This window comes from Bos javanicus, chromosome 4, assembly GCF_032452875.1.
Source record: "Bos javanicus breed banteng chromosome 4, ARS-OSU_banteng_1.0, whole genome shotgun sequence".
Taxonomy (NCBI): domain Eukaryota; kingdom Metazoa; phylum Chordata; class Mammalia; order Artiodactyla; family Bovidae; genus Bos; species Bos javanicus.
Window position 1 is genome coordinate 11,803,932 of NC_083871.1, and position 15,480 is coordinate 11,819,411.

General features: G+C 38.0%; 1 protein-coding gene across 3 annotated transcripts; it reads left to right on the top strand.

Annotated features, from left to right (window-relative positions):
* Positions 1-867: 867 nt before the first annotated feature.
* On the top strand, positions 868-9,774 carry GNGT1 (G protein subunit gamma transducin 1). Of its 3 annotated transcripts, none has more exons than XM_061413457.1 (3): positions 868-971; positions 3,685-3,790; positions 9,506-9,774. In XM_061413457.1, the coding sequence occupies exons 1-3, from the start codon at positions 964-966 to the stop codon at positions 9,632-9,634; spliced, it is 243 nt and encodes an 80-aa protein (XP_061269441.1). In that variant the 5' UTR covers positions 868-963; the 3' UTR covers positions 9,635-9,774. The 3 variants fall into 3 exon arrangements, with proteins under 3 accessions (XP_061269441.1, XP_061269442.1, XP_061269443.1); XM_061413458.1 differs by lacking the exon at positions 868-971 and adding an exon at positions 3,510-3,596; XM_061413459.1 differs by lacking the exon at positions 868-971 and adding an exon at positions 3,542-3,596 and having other exon boundaries at positions 3,688-3,790.
* The last annotated feature ends 5,706 nt before the right edge of the window (positions 9,775-15,480 follow it).

The window sequence follows — 15,480 nt, forward strand, 5'->3', positions numbered from 1 at the left end:
TTCTATGATATTATATCTAAATGCTTTTAAATCTTTGACTTCAATACAACTCTGAGCATGGAGATATATACATAAATATATATATATATATAGAGAGAGAGATCTATGTGTGTGTGTGTGTGTGTGTATATATATATATATATATCTCCATGCAGATAATATAGGCTGTGTTTCACTGTGTATCTAGGTGTCCTTGCGGGTGGTCAGAGTTTTGATCTTCACTTTTTGAATTTTTCCATACAAGACCTGTGGTATCAAATTTGGCAAGCATTCTCAAATTGTCGAAGATTCACCTTCTAAGATTCACATCAAATGAAGTGTGTTTTGCTTAACTTGTTATTAAATATGGTGAATCAGAGCATTTTAGAGTTAAGAAATCATTTGTTAATAACGTGGAATTAGGTACTGGAAGGGAGAATAAGATGCCAGCTCACAATACGTCTCTCTGGCATAAGAGGTATTTTGAGCTGATTATTTTTAAGAAACAGCAGACATAGGAGAAGCCATGAAAATCAAGTAGAAGTTATTCTTTTATAAGAGACATTTATATTTCTAAGCGAACTCTCCATTTGTAATGGTGTCTCCCTCTCTGTACCAGAAAGAGGAGGAGGAGTCTAAATCTCTAAAAACTCTATCAATGGAGAAGACAGCAACTCATATCTCATAGCCCTCGTTTACTGTGCTTTGCCTGAATACCTCCCATAACTGACTCCTCCTCCCCCTCCACAACATCTTCTTTTGTCTTTAGCAGGAAGCAGTCTTTAAGGTGGTGGCTTGGGCCATTTGAGGAAGTTACTCAGTTTTCCTGGGTCTCTCCCATGTATATAGGAGGTATATGTGTTACTAAACTTCTGTTCATTTTTCTTCTATTAATCTTTTATTACAGGATTTTCTCAGCCGAGAACCTAGAAGGGTAGAGAGAAACTTATTTTTCCTCCTCTACAACATCTTGCACTTTTCTCTATGTCGAGGTAAATATTTCTGACATAGGTTGCAAGTGGCTTTATCAGTACTTCATGGTTCTCTTCTGCATCTGAACAATATACAAAACAATACAGAGTGGTAAGGACATATGTTATAAAAGAAATGGGTGCTGTTGTAAAGGTTCTTATAATCTATTGTGTTTCAGTGTGTCTCGGAAGCAGATCCTAAGACAGGGGCCCTTTTCCAAGTGATTTATTGAGGGTGAGTGCTCAGGAGAGATCTCTGATGAGGAAAGCAGGCTGAAGGAGGAGAAGGTATGAAAAGATGTAGTTTCAGAAGTCTAGCTTCATCCTGAACCCATGGGATGCTCAGGAAGGCTCTCAGCTCAGCTATATCAAGGCTTTTCAGCCCAGAGGCAGTGGTCTGGACTATCAGAACCCCACTTCAGGCAGCCATTTGCTACAGAACACTCACAGGGGCCAGTTGTCATAATCTGCCAGGTATCATCAGTTGAAGGTTTTCATCAGCCAAGGGAAAACATAAGAAAAGGTGTGTGTCAATACCCACAGCTTCTAGAGGGACAAATAACCCACCCTGGAAAGAGAAAGAGGAGTCTGGAAAGGGCACCAACAGCATCTACTACACGTGGTACTACAGGACCTAAATCGTGTCCGCGTGATATCCTTTAAGAGCACTTTTAAAGCCACGTATCAGCAAGTGACAGGTATAACAGCACAATGTGAGAGTCTAGAGGTACAGAGTAAGTGAGTCACATCAGCTACCGTGGACTGAGTGCTTACTCCATGCTCCAAGTGTTATACAACCTTCATTCTTCTCAAGCAAAGAAATCTACAATGTAGATACTATCATTGCTCCTATTTCCTAGTAAAATGAGTCACAGAGAGGTTATAGAACTTGATCAGGACCACACAGCTAGCAAGTGCTAGTGGATGATCATTTTATTGCCAATATATCGTAAGCCTTCTCCACAACAGAGAAAATGAAATTCTAAGCCCTACCCTAAATCAAAACCTAAGTTGGGCTTCTGTTTCAACAAGTTCCTAAAGTGATTCTTCAAAGCCATTGCCAAGTGGAAAACATTTTCCAAGATGGGGAAAAGTTTTGCAAAGGACAATGTCAACAAATAAAAATGATCAGGAGAAACAGATGTGCTTGTGAACTTTTGCAGATAGTCTAAAGGAGGTGAGAAGGAAGGTAAGAATAAAATTGAGAATGGGCTTTCAAATACCAAACAACAATTGCACAGTGGGATTCGTAGAATAGAAAAAAATAAAAAATGCAAAATGAAAGTTAAATGTATAGGAAATACTGGCTTTGGGTATCCATTGGGTGGGCTTCTCTGGTGGCTCAGATTATAAAGAATCTGCCTGCAATGCAGGAGACTGGGGTTGGATCCCTGGGTCAGAAAGATCCTCTGGAGAAGGGAATGGCTACCCACTCCATTATTCTTCCCTGGAGAATTCCATGAACAGAGGAGCCTAACAGACTACAGTACATGAGGTCGCAAAGAGTTCGACAACGACTGAGTGATTAACACACACACACGCATGTCCATTGGGTTTTCTCTTTTACCTCTCTGTTGGTATCAGTAGGCATTTATCCCTGGAAATAGGCTAAACTATCTCTTTTATTCAGAGAAGAACAGAGTACTATAAAACTAAGAAGGAAAATAATATTTCCTCAAATGTTTTGGAAATGAAAATACTATATAAATACAAGGAAATAAATTAATTGCTAACATGATTAGCAGCATATTTTTATGTATATGTATGACTTTAAGCTCTTTTCTAAAATAGCATATGACCCGAGCATATCTAACTTTCATAAAAATATGTCATCATAGAAGTTGGATTAGAGACATGAAAGGAAAGACAAGACTGAAAGAGGACAGATCACAAAGCATGATGCCACTTGGATACAGTGAAATATTTTCCAGGCAGTTTCATAAAGGAATCACCAAAATACTATACTATCTTTCCCATTGCCCACTGATCTAATTAAGAAGAAGAAGATATTGCTACTGCCCTAATTCTTTTATAATATACATTGGGAGATCAGATTCACCACGTCCCCTTTAATTTGCTGCATTTGCTCATCATTGCTATCCAATTCATTGTGACAGTAATATACAAAAAGAAAAAAAAAATTCCGGGTATAATCTAAGTAAGATACTAGTTTGTTCCTAATTAGCAAGGTCATTTGTTGGTGTATTTTCATTCTGTTGGTTCATATGTCAATCCATTATTTATAAGGGACTTATAATGATACTTTTTGCATGTTTTTCTGTTAATACCAGATTAAATACTCTAGTGATTTAGAGAATTAATGGGCAGTCCTCAGTGACCTCAAACTAACCTAAATGGCATAAATCATATAATGGAGGGTTTTGGAGTTGGAGATGAGGGTTGGAACCTCAGTTTATACACTGTGCCAAGAAACAGGGAAAAGGACTGGATATTTAAGATTATATACTGACTAAACTGACCTCTCCACAAACCTACTAGCAGGTGTTTAGAGTTAAATACTTAATCATATTAGTGAAGATTATAAGAAAGCCTTAAAATCTCAGGGCTAGTGCGTAGGCTAGTATTGTTTGGAGGGATTCAAGAGAAATTGGTTATCAAAGGAAGTTAAAACAAACAGTTTGCTTAGTAAGTTCAGAGCTGAAGGAGGGTTTGGCTTACATTAACTTGAAGTGAGTCTGACAATTCAGGTGTATAAAACTTTCTACTTTTTCAGCAGGCAGAAGATGCCAGTTATCAATATTGAGGACCTGACAGAAAAGGACAAATTGAAGATGGAAGTCGACCAGCTCAAGAAAGAAGTGACGCTGGAAAGAATGCTGGTAAACTGCTGTCCTCTTTTGAATTTTATTTGTAAGGGACATCTCCATTGGTAAGGGTGTCTCCTTCTCTGTGGGGCTTCCCAGGTGGCACTAGTGGTAAAGAGCCTGCCTGACAATGCAGGAGACATAAGAGATGTGAGTTCGATCCCTGGGTCAGGAAGATCCCCTGGAGAAGGAAATGGCAACCCACTTCAGTATTCTTGCCTGGAGAATCCCATAGACAGGGGAGCCTGGTGAGCTTTGGTCCATAGGGTTGCAAAGAGTCGGGCATGACTGAAGCGACTTAGCATGCATACAAGCACTCACTCCTCTGTATCAGGAGGAGGAGATTAACTCTTGCTGCTACTGCTAAGTCACTTCAGTCATGTCCGACTCTGTGCGACCCCATAGATGGCAGCCCACCAGGCTCCCCCATCCCTGGGATTCTCCAGGCAAGAATACTGGAATGGGTTGCTAGTTCCTCCTCCAATGCATGAAAGTGAAAAGTGAAAGGGAAGTCACTCAGTCGTTCTTAGCGACCCCATGGACTGCAGCCTACCAGGCTCCTGCATCCATGGGATTTTCTAGGCAAGAGTACAGGAGTAGGGTGCCATTGCCTTCTCCAAGAATGACTCTTAAGTTGCTAGAAACTCTTATCAGTGGGGAACACAAGGATTTAAATCTGCTTAACCACCATCCCCTTGTTTACTGTTGTTAAAAAACAAAATGTAACTGAGTAAATTTGAAGACATAATTGGCCTTATTAAATAATTCATGGATTGAGCAGCATCGCATCTATCAAGTAGAAAGGCTCACCAAGGAGCTGTGCAAAATGGAAGGTTTTTATAGGAACAAAGGGGCGGGACAAGAAAGTCATAAACAAACAATTATTTCAGGCAGGAACAACTTCCTTTGGGGGAAGGGTAGGAGGTCTCTCATGCAGATTAGCTCATGCAGACTGGGAAATTCCGGTGTGTTAGGTTTACTCTTGGGAAACATTGAAACTGCAGTTAAATTAGATATTAAGTTTTGGTTTGTTGATGTGGGGCTTAGCACAAGTGACTCCATTTGGGCCTGTTGTTTGTTTTTATTCTTTTTTTTTTTTTTTTTTTTGACACTGTGCTTTTCTTTTATCCTTTTTTTCTTTAATGAAAAATGTTTATTTGGGGCTCTTAAATATTACAATTCAGGAGACAGATTTGGGTAAAACTTGAAGAGTGTTCCAGGGAAGAGAAAGTCAGGGGCTTATGAGGGCTTAGCTAAGAGGTTGTATTCTGACATAAGAAAGGGAAATATTTATCCTTAAGGGATAGGTTGTCATGAATTATTTTAAGGTAATGAAAAGTGTTAGTTGCTTAGTTGTGTCCGACTCTATGAGACCCCGTGGACTATATAGCCTGCCAGGTTCCTCCGCCCACGGGATTTTCCAGGCAAGAATACTGGAGGGGGTGAATAGCCATTCCCTTCTCCAGGGGATCCTCCCAACCCAGGGATTGAATGCAAGTATCCTGCATTGCAAGCAGATTGTTTACCATATGAGCCTCCAGGGACTTTTTCAGGTAAGGGTCTGATAATTATCTTAAGCTCTTAAGTGGCTGTCCACACCCCTGTCATCCACACCCACCATCTTGTTTTGTCTTTCATTGTAGCAGTATTTAAGGTGGTGACTTGAACTAATTCAGGAAGTGCCTCAGTTTTCCTGAGTTTCTCCCTTGTATACAGAGGGTATACATGTTTTTAAACTTGTTTTTCTCCTGTTAATCTGCCTTTCTTATTACAGAGTAATCTCAGTTAAGAACCTAGAAGTGTAGAGGGAAAATTATTTTTCCTCTTTCACATCACTCATTGGAGAAGCTCAGTATAGTTGAAAATAAGTTGTTCAGATAAAATTCATCAGAAATTAAGAAAATTAATAATCATAATTATCTTTTGATTTAGAGTTAAAATTAACAGCCTGGAAAACTATGTTCCATAAGCCAAATCCAGCCCTTGGCCTGTTTTTGTTTTTGTATGGTTGCTAAACTAAAATGTTTTTACATTTTTATAGATTATTTTTTTTAAAGGGGTGGAGAGAGAAAAAATGAAGAATATGAGACATCATATTTTTTAGCTAAGCAATAAAGTAAAGCAATGCATATAGGCATTTTGTTTTTACTTTACTAAATTGATGTTTCTCTTTATTTGATATTGTTCAAATACTCTTAGCCAAGACGTTATCCCCTCCAGCATTGTCACGGCCAGTAATGAATGAGTACATTCTATTCCTTCTTTGAAAATAAAAATGAGGTCAGGCACAAGAACTCGCTGGTTTCTCCTACAAACATTTCTCAGATCTTAAAAACCGTTACCCAAAGTCCTCTCCCATTAGAAGGAGCAGAAATGGCAAAGAAATAAAGCTTTCCACCCAACAAACAGTGACTGATGCTTGGAAAATGTAGATATGTATTTCAGATCTCTTTGTTTTAGAAACATCAGTAGAACAAAAACTCCTCCACAAGTCATAAGAGTATATTTCATGTTTCTTAAAAACACTTGTTTTATCAGGCCAAAGTGAAAAAAGGAGTTTGTATTATCTTCAAACTTTGCTCAAAACTCTCACTCCCAGTAAAAGTTGGAATTTTGGCTTCTCTTATGTTTATAATTGTCTCAAACTTCCCTGTTGCCCTTTCCATACTGGCCAAACATACTTTGTTGTAAAGATAAAAATTAAATCTTTAAACAGCACAAAAGCTTGGAACATACACCAAAAAAGTTAAAACCCTTATCTTTATAATTTGTGGGAAAATAAACTTTTGAGATAAAGGAGTTAATGATTTTTTCTTTTATACTTGAAACATCCAAAAGCTGTTTTGTTATTTATATAGCCAGGATTGTTTTATATGCAGTTTGGTCATCTTCATGTTTACTGTTCACTGTGGCAGGTTCACCTGGGAATTATTGTTTTGGATAAACATCACATACATCCCCATTTTGTCAGGCTTTCTGGTTCCTTTTCCTATTACATAATGTGTCTTTGCTCTTGGAAGTCAATTTAATTTAGTATCAGACTGCCAAAACCACACACACACACACACACACACACACACACTCAGAACTTTCCAGGCCTGAACCCAGAGCTCTGACATAGGATGGCATAGTGTCCATCATAGTATGGTTAAGTGTGTCTCCTCCGGAACCATATCTGACTCAGATTCCGGCTCCACAACTTTCTCCCTGTGTAACATTCACTTAAGTTAGCTAACTTAGCTATGCCAATTTCTTCTTCTATAAAATGGGAATAGTAACAATAGGTAATTATTATTACTTTAAAAATTATTATTGATATCTATGAACCAGACGGATCCATAATATGCCTCAACCTTGCTATCAAGGTGGTAGCATTGTGAGACTCCCTGGAGGAGGAAATGGCAACCCACTCCAATATTCCTGCCTGGAGAATCCCATGGACAGGGGAGCCTGGCAGCTTATATTCCATGGGGTCACATGGAATCAGACATGACCTAGTGACTAAACAGCAGCATTGTCAAACTGGGACAACTCTTGGCATCCAACTTCTAAAAAGATTTGTAATGACTTTCCTGCTGCTGCTGCTGCTAAGTCGCTTCAGTCGTGTCTGACTCTGTGCGACCCCATAGACGGCAGCCCACTAGGCTCCTCTGTCCCTGGGACTCTCCAGGCAAGAATACTGGAGTGGGTTGCCATTTCCTTCTCCAATGCATGAAAGTGAAAAGTGAAAGTGAAGTCGCTTAGTCGTACTTGACTCTTAGTGACCCCATGGACTGCAGCCTACCAGGCTTCTCCGTCCATGGGATTTTCCAGGCAAGAGTACTGGAGTGGGTTGCCATTGCTTTCTCTGTGTGATGACTTTAAGTGAATATAATAAGCAAAAATGAAAGGCAGTCTTTGTAGTTAATAGCTACCATTTGCTTCACTATCTATGCCAGATATTTAATGCAACCTATGTTCCTTCTATTTCATAGATGGAGTAGTTAAACCTTAGATAAACTGTTTTAAATAAGGATACAGCTGGTAAGTGAGCAGAGCCAAAATCAAACCTGGGATCTCCTGAATCCAGTGTCCATGTTCTTTCCACCGTGCTGTGTAAACTTGTATTAAACTGTATATAATAGAGTTTTGAACCACATACACTCACATAGGATTGTAGGTAATTATTGCTCCTCAGTATTCTCAGATCCTAACCAGACACTGTCAGAACTAACCCTCACTGATTCCTGTTGCTGACATCCAGTTGGGGCCCAAAGAGCTGGTGTTTGGAAGAACAGGGAAAAGTGAATCTAAATCTCAAGTTTGAATTTTGAGGAGGAAAAAATGTGATTCTAAATCATTATATATTTCAAATTAATATTGTTCAAATGTGTGCATAAACTCCAAGTATCATCCTATGAAGGAGCCACCTGACCAGTGCCCCGCCCCCAGTTAGAAATGATTTGTTCTAATATGCAGATAATGAGTTTGCAGAGTTATAAGTAGTTTTAAGTCTTCTGTCTGATGTTGCTTAGAACTTCCATGAAAAAAAATAGCATGAAGATTTTATTAAAACAAAACAATAAATTCCTTAGATAACTTGCGGAATGGTTACTTCCTGGACTGCCAAAAATAAAACACCTTTGTGTTAATATCATGATGATGTATTAAGTGAAAACAAAACAAGTTGACAATTAAAAGGAATGAATAACGTGGCCCCACATGTGTATATGCATATGTATACATATACACAACACACACACTTATATTTACACATGTATAGAACTTTGCCTCTCTCTAAACAGTATGTTATATGGTACATTAACAGGCTTTGACTGAGTCCATTAATTAAAATACTAAAGCCTGATTTTTCACAAAGTCATTACTATAAGGTTGCAGATGACTAAGGAGCAAGCTCATAAACAAAACAAATGATTTGGTTCAGCCATTATTTTTTTACTGAACACCAGTAAAATGTAAGGGTCTTCCCAGGTGGCATAGTGAACCGACTGCCAATGCAGGACACGGGGAGGGAAGATCCCCTGGAGTAGGAAGTGGCAACCCACTCCAGTATTCTTGCCTGGAAAATTCTACGGTCAGAGGAGCCCAGCAGGCTATAGTCCGTGAGGTTGCAAAGAGTCAGCCATGACTGAGCACACATATACACACACACAAATAAATAGGTTCTGTTCTAGATGCCTGCGATACATGTGAACAAGTCAGTCAGCTCCCTTTGGAGCTTACCTTCAAGTTCACAATCATGATCAATCATTAGACAAGCTTAAAATAAAATTACAAGTGTATCCTTCTGAGAATCCAGGAGTGGTGATAAGCCTGGAATTTAACAATGATTCATTCCCTTCCACCTTCACAGGTCACATTTTTGGAATGAGGAAAAACATTTAATCAATGCTTACTCTGGTAACATTCTTGACTTGTGTTGTCAGCCGTGTTCTGATCCCTGGATCCTGTCTCCTTTAAAGAGGCTGGAGGCAGTATCTGCTGAGAACCCTTAGCTGGTGTTTGGCCAGCTGATTAGTCTTTGCTCTAAGATATCCACAAGGACAGAGGAGGGAGCCGCTGTCAATGTTTCTTCTTCTCTTGTACAAAGTATGAGTGTGTTGGCCGAAAGCAGAGTCACATTAAAAAGATAGAACACACACACACAAATGGTTATTATAAATGCATTCTTGGGTTCTGAAGTATTCTCCATTAAACCAAATGAATCATCTCTTTCTTTTTTCCTTTAAGGTGTCCAAATGTTGTGAAGAATTCAGGGATTATGTTGAAGAAAGATCTGGGGAGGATCCATTAGTAAAGGGTATCCCAGAGGACAAAAATCCCTTCAAGGAGCTCAAAGGAGGCTGTGTGATTTCATAAGAATTTTTTCTTTTTTTGAATCCCGTGGAATATCTTGAGCTTTAATGATGTACTAATGTTTGGTCACATGTAATAATATGGTTAAGCATATACATAAAATTTAAAATTATAAATATAAGTGGTTAATAAAATTTGGAATGTGATAATGTGTGAGTCTATGGTTTTCTTAAAGTACTTACCACAGGGTTTAACACGTAATTGACAACAAATATTGATTGATCCCTTTCTTTAACAATAATGTGTTTTATAATGAGTTTATATTATTCTGGATGCCAGCATATAGTAAATGTTTTATGTTTATCCATTACCCTTTCAACATCCTTAATATTCCACCTAGAAATTTCCTGGTTAGACCTATATTTTCCTCAACTTTTCTCTTCCTTGGGTGATTAGGAAGTCTGTTCTTTTGAGTCATGAAAGACCTATATTGGCAGAATGTGTGCTATGAAGATGTTTGTTGTTGATGCTATGGTTTTTGTGTCCCTTTCTGAACCCCTAGTCAGCAGCAATGGTTTTAACATAACCTCTTTCTACATTATTACCAATTGTACTTGTCAGCAATAACATGACTTTTGCCCAGAATCCCAGTTGGGTTAAGTGTGCAGTCTGTGGCCATGGAGCACGGTGGATTTAAGCAGCACATGTATAAAGGTTATGAGAAACTGGAAAGGTCTGGCTCTGGCACTTTACTGCCTTCTTGACTTTGGATAAATTACTTAATCTTTCTAAATCTCAGTTTCTTCTACTGTAGAATAGGGATAATGAATTCCCTTTATAGTCAATCCTAAAGCAAATCAACCCTGAATAGTCATTGGGAGGACTGTTGCTGAAGCTGAAGTTTCAATACCTTGGTCACCTGATATAAAGAGCCAACTCATTGGAAAAGACCCTGATGCTGGAAAAGATTGAAGGCAAAAGGAGAAGGGGGCGGGAGAGGATGAGATGGTTGGATGGCATCACAGATTCAATGGATGTAAATTTGAGCAAACTCTAGGAGACAGTGGAGGACTACAGATAGAGGAGCCTGGCGTGCTGCAGTCCACGGGAACAGAACAACAACAACAAAATATACTAGTTTAGCTACAGTATTTAACATAATATCTGGCATGTAATAAGATCCAGTAAGTGTTAACCAGTATTATTCCTGGAAACAGAACTAGACAAAATATTCAGAATCCTTTAAGATACATGCTATTCCCTGCCCTCCCCATGAAGACTCACCAATATAGTCCTTTTTTTCTGTGGCAGTGTAAAGATGATAGAATAACAGCTATCACCTGCACTATCTTCCTAATCAGTTTCTTCCTGGCATCTTACTGAGTTTTCATAAAACAAATTTCACCATCTTTGTGCTGATGACTAAGAGATAACTCGCCCATGCTTCTGTAACACATGACGAATGTTAACCTGAAAACTATTTTTACTCCAACTCGGAAACTATTTTTGTTGTTATTTTTTGTTGTTGTTGCTAGCCCACGTTTACAGTGCTGTTTTTGAATACATCAACATCAGAATACTTAGAAATGCTAATTGATTGTCATCCTTTTAAAAACAAGGTAAAAGACCTTTGGGGCTGCAAGGGAATCCGAAGGTTGTTTCCAGGGCTTTCCCAGGTGGCTCAGTGGTAAAGAATTCACCTGCCAATGCAGGAGACATAAAAGACAAGTCAAGAAGATCCCTGAGAGGAAGAAATGGCAACCCACTGCAGTATTCTTGCCTGGGAAATCCCATAGACAGAGGAACCTGGGGGGCTATAGTTCACGGGGTCACAAACAGTCGGAGACGACTGAGCCCCCACGCACACAAAGGCTGTTTCAGGTTTGGCTCCTACAGTGACCTCCTACTCTGACCAGAGTAAATGCTCAACAAAGATCTACTGACTCTTGTCCAGTCCCTTTTTCTTAACATGTATCAAACTGAGTCCAAGCTCATACTGCTCACCGCACAGCAGACCAGTAATCTAGAAATGAGTTGTTGGGGCAAGGAATAGCAACTTTACTCAGAAAGCCAGTATACCAAGAAGATGGTGGACTTGTACCCCAAAGAACCATCTTGCCTGAGTTAGAATTCAGGCTTCTTTTATACTAAAGGGGAGAGAGTAAAGTCAAACATTTCCTGGTTCCCGTCAGCCTCTGGAGAGGATGTGTTCATGTCTTTCTTCCTGCAGTCATCCGTAGGTGGGTCTGGTCAGGATGCTTCCTGTAAGCTAAACAAAAGTATTTTCCCTAAATGCTCATTACCTGGGAGTCAGGGTCCTCAGAGATTGGCCAGTCTGTGTAATTTCAGTTCACAGGTAACATCCCTTTAGAGATTAACTCTTGTGTGTTGACAGAATACAAAGGTTCTTCCCTATTACATGACGTTATTGTTTAGTTGCTAAGTCGTGTTCAGCTCCTTTGTGACCCCATGGACTGTAGCCTGCCAGGTTCTTCTGTCCATGGGATTTCTCAGTCAAGAATACTGAAGTGGGTTGCCATGTCCTTCTCCAAGGGATCTTCCTAATTCAGGGATTGAACTCTGGTCTTCTGCATTGGCAGGCAGATTCTTTACCACTGAGCCACTCGGGAAGCCCCGTTATATAATACGCTTTTTATATTAAGGGATTCCAAGATAGACTACAGGAGTCTCATCTTTTTTTCTTCTGCAGAGGCTTTTCTCCCCTCTGTGGAAAATAATAAAAACGCTCTCCAACACCCCTCCCCCGCAGTACCGCCCATCTCCCTTTCCTATTCTGATTTTCCTCCATAGCACCCATCATTTTCTAGCATCCTACATATTTTATCTATTTGTTTAATTGTGGTCTATCTCTAGACTCTTTTCCCATGTGCCATTTAATATTCGTTAAGTGTTCCATATATCTTTTAATTTTTTTCTTGATTAAAAAAAAACAAAGTCTTGGCTTTGGCATTTACTGACATGTATAGTTTTAACAACATCCTTACCATCCATCTCTCAACTGGAAATAGATTTGGGAGCCAGATGATTCTAAATTAAAACCCTGACTAATCCACTTTCTAGTTGAGACCTTCAGGTAAGTAATTTCAACATCTGAACTTTGTAAAATGGATTAAGATGGATCCTTATGTGACTATTTCAAGTCATTTAAAGAGGAGATAAACATACAGGAAAAAGGTAATAAATCCTACTCCTCTTCTATGGTCACTAAAAGCAATCTTTGTCTCTCGCTCCATACCCAGAGTATATCTCCTAAGTCATTTAACATAACCTTGCTTTCTCTTACTATAATGTATATGGTTGTCTTAGTATTAATGCTATACTGTAAATTTCTCAAGCCAGAAGCTCTGTTCATCTTTGAAACTACCATAACAACTAATAAATTGTCTGTACAGTTTAATTAATGTAATAAGTGTTTAATTCAATTAAAAGCAGGCAAGGGTGGTGCTTTTTATATTGGATAATCTAGAATTCCTATTGGCTTATCTAATGATGAAACCAACCAGAGACTAAAAATTCCTGTTGCTTTAAAATACAGATTATCAGCAGAAATTTGAATAAGATAAAAATTATAGGAAGGAAATATAGAGAAAGATGGTCCAGGAAGAGGGAAATAAGATCATGACTGTTTCTCAGCCTACATAGCTACATCTGGTGGTGAGTGACTCTGGGTTTTTTCCAGAAATTATTTCAGGGCCAAGGAATGAACAAAAATTAAGGAATTAAAAGGAATTAAAAAGGAACGATCAAAAAAATGCTCCAGAGTCTTAGTATTTGGCTCTTCAACAGAACTTCCTAATATTCGTGGAAATGGGTTAAGTACACATTTTTACTATGTCATTCGAGATACTTGAACTTTGATGTTTTGTACATTTAAGTGAGTTTAAACTGTAGCCAGAAAAAAAAAAGAAAGGAAAAGAAAAAACCTCAATGTTATTTTAATTTGGATTGATTTGACTTTAGCCAGATTTCCAAACAAGGCTAATTTCAAACTTCCTAAATTCTTCAAAGAATATATTGCCACAAGGAAAACAGTAAACTGAGTAATGAAAATGAAATGCAGTAGAACAAGACTGATAAATCATTTTGATACCGTGAATCATAAGTAACTGTTAATGAAAATCCGAGTATCAGACCTGGTCATCCTGTGATTTCCTAGTCTTTTCATTTAGAAGAAGAATCTTATCTTATAATAAACTGAACCAATATCAAATGAACCGAGTGCATCAAATGTGGGTTAAATATTTTCCTGAAAGAAACAATCATTTTAACGACCTAAAGAGTCACCATTTACTTTTTAAATTTTAGAAGGGAAGAATTTGGGAGATAACCTAGTTTTAGCTATACCTACAAAATAGATGCAGAGAGGATCCACGTCTTATAAAAATTAGAAGGCAAAACAAAACAAGAACCCTGCTTTTTTTGAGTTCAAGTTAGTATTAAATCACTTCCCTGGTGGATCAGCTGGTAAAGTGTGTGCCTGCAATGCTGGGGATCTGGGTTCAATTCCCCTGGAGAAGGAAATGGCAACCCACTCCAGTATTCTTGCCTAGAAAATTCCATGGATGGAGGAACCTGGTAGGCTACAGTCCATGGGGTCCCAAAGAGTCAGACAGGACTGAGCGACTTCACTTTCTTTAGTATTAAATCAACTCCAATACAACTAACTTCAATATTTTCTTATAGACTTTTCTTTATATGTATTTTTAACAGCATACATTAGAAAAACAGTCAAAGAACTTTTTCCCTTTCTTTGTATGTCAAGGTACATATGTCATAGTCTTTGCCCTTTTATACTTTAAAAGTGAAAATAACCACATGGTTGTTTTTTTTTTTTTTTTTTTGTCAGATTCTTTAAAACATTTGTCAGGAGCGATTGGGCTGATACGGGTTTGTTTCTGATTATGTCTGTCATCTTCACTGAAGAATGGTTTCTACACATACTATTTTGCAAAACAACTTCTATTAAAAGTAATATATACAAGTAAAAATCAACACTACAGTTGGATACAATTAATAATGGATTTTAACATTTGTCTATTCAAAATCTTTGCTTGATAAAATATGTTTTTAGAATTTATGAGAAATTGCTTACCATGGTTGCTCTCTGAGAGATGATTGCCATGCTTAGGAATGGGGAGATACCCGCTCTTATTTTAAGTACCCATCATTTTACCATGTAAAATCAAACAACAACAACAAAACATTTTTCAGAATGCTGTGTGATTATGAGATTTCAGTACTTTCCAACTCATTTTAGTGTAATCAATTTACTTAATATGATATTAGCATGTGATTTTAATTAAAACTATGAATTTTTAAGTATACTAATATGCACTTCATCTCTAACTTAAGTCTGATAATACTGTGGAAAAAGTTAAAGAACCATTATGGTTTTATAACTATCACTGCACACAACTAGATGATTTCACAGGGAAGAAATTTCCAGGCCAAAATAACCCTCCTTTTATGATTTGGAACAGGCATGCATTAATTTACTTAACCAACCTATTTAATTTGGGTGCTGAGCTTATTTAATTCAAGCCACATTAACTTACTTTCACTAACTTATTTAAGCTATTTTTAACCAAGCTTTTAAATTTAAGCAATGGGGAAATTAAAAAAAAAAAAGAATCAGTTCTGAAGACAGATTCGGGTTTTTTTGTCCTGGCTCATTGCTTGCTAACAGGGAAAGCTCCCGCAGTTCATCTAATTTTCTTTGAGCCTGGGAGCTCCTAGAATGTGTAATATTTCAAATATAGAAAATGAAGCTCCTAAATATTTTTCTTTGTGAAAGTGGTTTATCAGATGTAGATACATAAAAACAGTTAGAAATGAAACACACTTTAGCTAGTTCACCCCTCCCTTACTCCATCACATATCTCACAAAT